At 31.9% G+C, this 9,695-nt stretch overlaps 1 protein-coding gene across 3 annotated transcripts in view; it reads right to left on the reverse strand.

Annotated features, from left to right (window-relative positions):
• Positions 1-9,354, reverse strand: part of LOC106784780 (alpha-catulin) — a 79,638-nt gene extending 70,284 nt beyond the window's left edge. For 2 of the 3 annotated variants that reach the window (XM_014744646.1, XM_014744647.1), the window contains exon 1: positions 9,033-9,352. In XM_014744646.1, the coding sequence (XP_014600132.1) occupies positions 9,033-9,119 (87 nt within the window). In that variant the 5' untranslated portion in view covers positions 9,120-9,352. Of the gene's footprint in view, positions 1-9,032 lie in introns of all 3 variants that reach the window. The other variant, XM_014744645.1, reaches the window with a different exon arrangement.
• Positions 9,355-9,695: the final 341 nt, after the last annotated feature.

Raw genomic sequence — 9,695 nt, forward strand, 5'->3', positions numbered from 1 at the left:
TTCGCTTTTAAAAATACAAAAAAAAATACTTTACTTTATTTAATTGTAATATTAAAAAAAAAAAAAAGGAAAAAGCAGAGAGAATAAAAAGATAAAAAGATAAAAAGATAAAGTAAAGATTTTTCACGCGATATGACGTGTAAACGATAAAACCATGTTATAGCAATCTCAAAGAGAAAAAGAAAAAAAAAACAACAACATATATATATATATATGTATATGTGCATACATGTATCGTTTGGTGTGTGTATGTGTGTATATATAGGTGTTGAAAAGAATTGTCGTCATTCGCGTTCATCCGCTTTATAAATTTCTAAGCGGACGAAGTAAACAACTGTGACAGAAAATAAGAGACACAGAAGTATAAAGAAAGAAAGAAAGAAAGAAAGAAAGAAAGAAAGATAAAGATATAGAACTGAATGTAATAGTATGTCTATTTCTAACAGAGAGTACTACTGGACTGCGAAATGGGGAAAAGTGCATTCTACCTTGAAATGAAAGCTTCTAGAAATTGCCTGACCGTGTGTATACCGTTCCTGACCGTATGAATTTCCAACGAGATGTTAAAACCATATATGTTAGGAAACAAACGTTCAAATCTGCTGACATTGTTATGCTACTCTGACGCAGGAATTATTATCGATCCTCTACCTTACCGTTTTATTACCTAATCGTATTTATTGAATTCTCATTCAAATTTATTCGTGCATATATTATACATAAACGCGTGTACCTGTGTGTAACTCATATAAAATAATAATTCTTATTTTTTTTTTTTAACGCACAATGACCAAAATCGTATAGTTTTTGAACTTTTACAAATTTACCAACGTTGTTATTGTAATAGTATGAATTTTTTTAACGAGATGTTAGAAACATTAGTCATATTGAAAACAATTGTTGACGTTATGATGGTAAAAATGAATCATTGTTTTCGATCAAACGTTTTACAAATGAATCAAATATATGTCAATTTAATTCCCGTTCCTATGACCTATATAAATAATATTTTATAATTTATTCTAATTCCATTTCTAGTTCCTTTCTCATCGTTATATTTGTTTTTTTTTTTTTTTTTAGTTCTTTTTCTTTTCTCGTAATTATTTTCATAAGCAAACGAAATTAAATCTATCTGAAAGTTCCAAAATTCACTGGCACCGTCACGGTCAGCTAGGTAAGAACTTGAGTTATTGGATTTCGAAGTGGAGCAATCCGGGTGCAACGGCTGACGTTGCCAGCCAAATGGAAGAAGCTTCTTCTTCTTCTTCTTCTTCTTCTATGCACCGTAAAATTTAATAATACAGTAATGAGAACGCGATCGATACGATGAGCACGAAAGAAAAAAGAACGAAAAGAGAGAATCGTCAGATTTCTGAGTCACGTGATTAGCATGCAAGTGAATTCAACGTGGTGGTGGTAGTGGTACCAATATATAGTACATACATATACATATGTATATAAACAAATATTAGGATAACATAATAATATATCTCGACGTATAAGTTTTCGTTTGAAAAAAAAAAAAGAAAAATTTGGAAAGCGGGTGAGTAGAGGGGGGTGGGGAGAGTAGGAAAAAATTCAATCGGATTTTCTTAAATCCGATAAAGAGAGTGAGAGAGAGAGAGAGAGGAGTTATTCCGATAACTTTTTAAATTGACCACGATCCAATTAAATTTGATCACGTTCCTATCTAGCTAAGAGAAGATATATTACACTTTGGGAAAATTCGTTAAAGTGTGTGTATCTTGTCTCGGACAGGAGAACCCCACACGAAAGATTACACAGTGGTGCGGCGGGGCCTGTTACGAACAAATCCAAGCGACCACAGAATCCACTTTGCTATATAGATACCTAGTACCACTTTTCGAGAATGACCTCATTCTTCTATCCCTACCAATTATATATATATATATGTATGTATTTTTTTTTAGCTTTCTTTTCCTTTTTTTCTCTCTCGTTTTCTTTTTCTTTTTCTATTTTTTTTTTGGTCTACTCTATCGAAAAAGAATCGCAAGAAAAATTCTACGTGTGTGTACACACACACATATACACGCATCCCACACGTTTTCCTATATCTTATTATTATTATTCGTAAAAATTATATTTATATATGTTATAGATATGAATGACTTAAATATAGGAAATTGGAAATTCAATGTTTCGAGAAATTTCATGTTTACTAATATAAACGTATCTAACGGTCGAGCAAATTTCATGATCGTCAAATCCTCGGAACGTAAATGGATTAACCCACCAGTCTCTCTCTCTCTTTCTCTCTCTCTCTCTCTCTTTCTCTTTCTCTTTCTCTTTCTCTTTCTCTTTCTCTCACGAATTTCCTCTGGAACGTAGAACATATATGTGTGTACGTGTGTGTTTATATGATTATAAATTTATGTAAAATGTTGGTAAGAGTAAAAGTACGTATTTCAAATCGTCATAGAATAGTTTCGTAGTGAAGGAAAATCAAGGCACAATTTATGGTGGTCCTATATAATGAAAAGTCGTATAATCTAACGTGTTCTCTAACTTAGAACCTAATATCCAAATTCCAGAATAAATTCGTCTAAGCTTTCGACAATTTTCAAGCATGATTTATAATTTATCTTTATCTCATTTTCTCATTTCCATTTTCTACGTAATTCTCTATTAGAATATCAACAATTTATAATAAAAGTTTTTATCAAATTAAATTTCTAAACTGCAAAGATTCATTTTTCGTATAGCATTGAATTAAACGAAAGATCCTTTTTCTAATTTTATTTAAATGTAAAATATGTGTGTCCATTCTATAATGGTTTATTCAATCAGATTCGAATTCATTTAATTCTCAAATTCGAAGTAAAAAAATACAAAAAAGAAAAAAACGTATGATTTTTATAGAAGCACGTAATTTCTATCTTCTCGTTGAAATATTCATAGAAATTTGTTATATCAAAGAACGATTTGTAGGAACGTTCGTTTGGATTGATTCACATCTTTGGTTTTGCATAAACACAAAGAACTCCTCCCCTTGTGGCGATCGAACAATTCGATTTAGAGTTAATCGTACAACGGTTTAAGTGAGTTAGAGAATACCAAAGTGGTCAATTTCGTGTAAAGGCACGTTTACGATCAATGATAGACTATGTTCTAGCTAATTTTATCATCTAAAACAAAAATTCATCGTAAATATATCTCATTTATCACTTGCAACCAATTTGCATCATTAGTGTATGTGTATATAAATAAATACACAATTTTCTTCTTCTTCACACTATCTTCCTATCGTATAATAAATTACTTCAAGTTTCTTCTATCATTATTATAAAAAAAAAAGAAAAAATAAATCTTTTCAATAAAATGATCTGTAAGAAAAACAATCATTCCATAATTAAATATACCATACTTAGGAATGATGTAATTATATCGTAAATACTTTTTTTGTATAAAATCAAAAATAGAAATATTTAAGGTAACAATATATATCGTAATTTATTAATACTCTTTTACTTAGAGAATAATACTGGAAATTAATTGACATCCAAAAAAAAAGAAAAAACAATCGTAGAATCTTCCATTTAAAAAACACACACACTACCAATGGATCTATAAAATATAAATAAAAATAATTTTTTGAACAAAATTCTATATCCACCATAACTCTGTTCCTTTATAGAATAATGTAACTTAGTCCGTAAACACTTTTGTATATAAATTCAAAAATAGACATTTTTTATATGATAAAGTTAGCTGATACATACTATACATATACATACATATATATATTTCCAATCCATTTATATACATATATACATGTAAAGGGAAGAAGACCACAAGCTGGCTTGGTAACGAGCGAGTCGACGGATCAATTTGAGGTTGCGTCAGAGGGTTACCTTAATTGGAATGTTCGATCGGACTACTATACTTTCGAAACAAAGTATACATATATACATACAAACTGACTAAGTAAATACAAACGGTGAAGGGGGTGGGGGTATATTTATAAGGAGTAACAACGTGTGTTCCTAGAAAATTTTCTTAGACTTTCCTAGAAAGAAAAAAAAAAAAAAAAAAGAAGAAGAAGAATAAGAATAAGAAGAAGAAGAAGAAGATATATTTGATCGTAAAGCAAAGTAGTCTTGGTATCTATTTAATGTAAAAGTACCGCTCGATAAGAGGAACTTGAGAAAGAAGAACTAACGTCAGTTGGCATGCTTTAGAACTAAATGGAGCTTCGAAGACTATGACTATGATTATGACTATGACTACGATCATGACAACTAAGACGACGACGACGACGACAACACCAAACGACAATGACGACGATCTTTGAAAAGACAAGGAAAGTAGACGACGACGACGACGACGACGACGATGCTCTAACAAGTGGCTGTAGACTAACGATCGGTTCTGTCTACCTACTACTTCTTCACCCCTTTTATAATACCCCCTTTTTTATCCCTATCCTAAATGCAAGGAGACTTAACTGTTAAGTATTAGAGAGTACAACACTATATATTTATATATATATATATATAGATATGTATATATGTATGTGAATATATGTGTAAAAATATCTACTAATTTAACTGTTAAGTTTTAGAGAGTACAACCCTATATATTTATGTATGTGAATATATGTGTAAAAATATCTACTAACTTAACTGTTAAGTATTAGAGAGTACAACCCTATATTTTTATATATATATATGTAGATATGTATGTGAATATGCATGTAAAAATATCTACTAATTTATCTGTTAAATATTAGAGAGTACAACCCTATATATTTATATATATATAGATATGTATGTATATATGTGAATATGCGTGTAAAAATATCCACGCACGCGATATTCGCGTTAAAGCCCTCAAACGTTCTTTTTTTCTTTTCTTATTTTCTTTTTTTATTCTTAAAGGGATTGATCATGTTTAAGATTTCGCGATTAAAAATAAATCATAAGGAGAATGTGATAACTGTGTTCGTTGAAAAAGTGCATAAGATGATTCTGACTTCTTATTCTTCTTCTTCTTTATTTTCCTTTTCACATATGTAAATTTATCGAGAGTATCTTTTTTTGTTTAAATATTAAATCTTCGAATACACGTTCTATTTCTTTCTCTCTCTCTAAAAAAAGATCAATAAGATTCAAAGTGTAGTGATTAAATAGAAAATGTAATTATGAGAAAATAACTGTAGAAAAAAAAGAATATATTCTTTAAAGAAAGTGAAATAAAATTAATCCATATATATACATATATGAAATAAATCTTGATACGTTATATTTCTCTTTCTATCTTTTAAAAAAAAATGGATACAATTCCAGGTGTCATGGTTTAAAAAAAACAAGAAGATATTTTAAGAAATATAATAATGAGAATGGTTTTGCGATAAAACGCACAAATCTGATTCCAACATTGTACGTATACGTATAAAAGCTCTCTTTTATTTTTTTTCCACAAAAAGTAGAATTAAATTAATCCTGAAATGAAATAAATCTTGAGTAATCATTCTCTTTCTCTTTCTCTCTCTCTCGACCTTTAAAAGTGATTAGTAAAATTTAAAATACCACGATGAAAAAAATAATGAACATGACTATGAGAAAGTACACGAGCCAATTTCTATTGTATATGTATATGTATATATGTGTGTATAAATGTTCATGTGTAAAAGCTATTTTTTAAAAGAAACTTAAACGAAATGAATCCTCTGTTAAGTTATAATATATAACTTTCAAGTCAAGTATAGTTTTAAATTTATTTCCATACATATATTGTTCTCATTTTAAAAATCACATTTCGTTTGTTCGTTTAAAAAAAATGAATGATTAGTTCATATAATAAAAGGTTCACTTATTCTCCCCCCCCCTCCCCAAATATATGTTATACTGAGTATAGTATTATGCCATTATATACCATGTTATATATGATACGTTAGTATTAAATACGAAACAAGTTAAATTACATAGGCAAAGTTTTGTTATAGTACTAGGGTTATAAGTTAGACCTATCAAAGTAAATTACAAAAAATAATAAACATTATAAATAGTAACACAAACGTTGAGAGAACATATTAAAAGTATTGATTGAAATAAAAATGACCAATCAAATTAATGTTTTCTTCTTTTTGGTTTTGTTTTCCTTCTTCTTTCTATTACTCATTATCATTCGTATTGACTTTTCGATAGAACGTTTCTATTTTCGTTTGGAAATCAACAAATTTGATAGAAAAAAAATACGTTCCCATCTATTAAAGTTTGAACACGTCTAAGGTTTTGTGTGTTTTTTTTTATTTTATTTTTTCGAAGAATAAATTCGAAATCACAGACGATATTCGAAGTTTAAGAAGATCGTAAAAAGAGATTTCTAAAGTCATCGAAATTTTCGTTGAATAAGAGCTTTCTCTCCTTTTTTTTATTTCTTTCTTTCTTTCTCTCTCTCTTTCTATTTCTTCCGCGAATTTTAATGGAGAGAGCTTTATCGAAAAGTTCGATCGCATTCTTTTCCAAAGACGACGATTTTAAAAGGAAGCTGACCTCAAACTAGAATTTTCTTCTATTCCTTTGAAAAAAGATTTCTTTTTACGTTTAATGGTCTCCAGAGAATGATAGAAAGAGAGAAAGAAATAAAATTTTATGGAATCATTTCAATGTTTTAAGAATAATAATTCAAAGCGCGTTGGATATAAAATCTTGTAAATCAAGCATAAAAAAATATCTTAAATTGAAGAAGGACTTTTTGTCTAAAAAAAAAAACGAGATATAATTTATCGTAAAATTTGAATTAGAATTTTTCTATTATTTGTGTTCTCTTCCTAAATCAGAGAATTGCAAATGATCTTTTTCTTGGAAGTTATTATCTCGAAAGAATTTTTGTTTGTAACGACGAAACATAGCGTGTTCCAAGTTCCTTTAGCGTTTCTTTAACATGCAACTTTATCGATAATTCATGAAACGATAAAAGCATAGTGTTGGCACTTTTTAACAATTCATACGTACAACTAACTTTTTCCATCTACCAATTTTCGCGATACTTTTTTCCAAATAATATTATTCTCAATGATTTAACTGTCTTAGAAAAAAAGAAAAAAGAAAAGAAAAATGTTTTCGTATAAAAATATTTGCATAGAAAATTTTCTATGATAAAACGAATCATATTTCACACAAATCCCATCCAAAATTTTCCCATGAATTTATACTTTGCGAGTAAAAAAAAACACACACACACACAAACGACGTAATTATTCTCTTATACTCTAACGTGAAGTAACAAAAAATATAAAAATATATCCTTGGTTCGTACATTAAAGCGTTAGAAAACTCGTAAATAATGAATAACACTTGAGTTTAACTACTACTAAACTGACGAACAAAGTGTTTCGAAACAAACAAGAGCACTAAAATGGATTCATTTATGAGAAGAAGAATAATAATAATTCGGAAGTAACGAGACTTTTTCCATGAGGGGAAGAAAAGGAAAAGATCGAAGAAACAAAGACCATTTCCAAAATTCGCGGGGAATGATGCTGATGGTGTCACGTGACTTGAAATAAACCAATGAAAGAGAGAAAACACGCGAAAGAGGGCGCGCGTAGTACGAACGAAGCACATGCCGGCCCACGACGAGCTGTCAAATACATACATATACACACACACACGCATATATATGTATATACCTTCTCTTCGATTATCCACTCTTCACGAGTCCACGATAAACAAGAAAAATATTCAATAATATCCCTTAATTTTCCATACGTGGCACGTAATATTAAATCACAATATGAATATTTTCGTTCGATTTCCATTTGATAATAATTAAAAGAAAAAATATTCAGATATTATATACGATTCGTAGGTTAATACTTCGTAGTTTTTAATCCAACACCGATGTGTCTGTCTGTCCATCTGTCTGTCTATCTATCTGTCTCTCTCACTCACTCTCTATCTACTTTTATTTCCCCGTAGTTCACCCTCACCCTCACCCTTAACAAATACACAAACACACACATAAACGAACACGCTCGAGCACACACACACATACACACACATAACACGTATCGTATACATGTGTATATAATCTAAAAGAGAAACGTAGAACCCCCCCGAAAACGTATAGTATGTAATACACGTGTGTGATATACATATACGTACACCCACACACACACACACACGTATTTATAAACACATATAAAGAAAGATACAGTATATCAAATATATATAATAAAAAGAGTGTGTGAGTGTGTGAAAGAGAGAGAGAGAGAGTGAGATAAACGCGCGGGCGCATTCGGTAAAGTCCAGCATCTACAAAGAGAGAGAGAGAGAGAGAGAGAGAGAGAGAGAAAAAGAGAGAGAGAGAGACGTGCGCACGTCTTCTTCTTCTTCTTCTTCTTCTTCTTCTTCTTCTTCTTTTTCTTCTTTTTCTTGAGTGTCTAGCCTAGCTAGTGTTGACGGTTTCGAGCGCGCACAATGATCGACGTCGATTTGGGCAGATCGATCGAAAGCTGTGAAAATATTTACGATCTGGTTCCTACAATTTTCAATTCCTATCACGAAGAAGAATCGAATTCAAAATATATATATATATATATAAAAAAAACACACACACATTATAAAAGAAAGAATAGAAGATATATAACCAAAAAAAAAAGACATATATATGCACACACGACGTGTATATACATAATAACAAGGAGGATTAAAGAGGGACGACAATGACGACACACACGATGTGGCCTTAACCTCATCAAGCTCGAAATGAACGACACGCACACATAGAGCTTTTCATATATATATATGTATATACAATATATACTATATATTTGATACGTTGAGATAGCTCCCTCTTTCTCTCTTGTCTTCTCTCTTTCTATTTCTCACTCTTTCTCTCTCTCTCTCTCTCTCTCCTTCTCTCTCTCTCTCTCTCTCTTTCTTTCTTCAATATATAAAAGATTAAAATTGTTGGTCGAAAAATACTTGGAATGTGTACATATATACATATACATATACATACATGCATGTTATATCGTTCTCTCGCATCAACTCGATCGTCCTTACCTGCTTCACTAGTGGGAGTAGTGTCTGTTCTATGCTACGGGTCTTAATCTCTAGGGTGGCTGGATCTACGGGGTCGGGTGTCGCCATGATTCGAACACAACTCCGGCGCTCCGTACATTCGAGCCACGGCGAGAGGGTTCGTTGCTCCACCACCACCCCGCGCACACCTCCTACCAACTATATTCCACTCTCTCCCCCTCTCTCACTCTCTCTCTCTCTGTATACTACTACCTTCCACTTCTCTCTCACTCTATCTCACTCTCACTCCCCCACAACCCMCCTCCACCGCCTCTTTCACTCACACACTCTCTCTCTCTCTCTCTCTCTCTCTCTATCACTCTCTCTCTTTCTTTCTTTCTCTTTGGTTCTCTCGCTCTCTCTCTCTCTCTTTCAAACACGATAGAATGGCGCGCGCGCGCGCGCCGTATCGCTACCGGAGCGACGCCGCCCGCCGAGACGGCGACGCCCGAGCAACTATTCGCTATTCCGACCGAATTATATTCCCCGGTGTAACCCCCCTCGCCCTCCAACTCCACCAGCCAATCCTGCCGTCGCGACGCCGGCTCCCTCCGCTCTACCGCAACGCCATCTGCCAATATTATAGAATACTCTTTTCGTATATCCCCTGTCGGTAACTCATAGGATTTATTTTAAACTATAAAC

Source organism: Polistes canadensis, unplaced genomic scaffold, assembly GCF_001313835.1.
Source record: "Polistes canadensis isolate GaletaPanama2010 unplaced genomic scaffold, ASM131383v1 scaffold_40, whole genome shotgun sequence".
NCBI classification, from domain to species: domain Eukaryota; kingdom Metazoa; phylum Arthropoda; class Insecta; order Hymenoptera; family Vespidae; genus Polistes; species Polistes canadensis.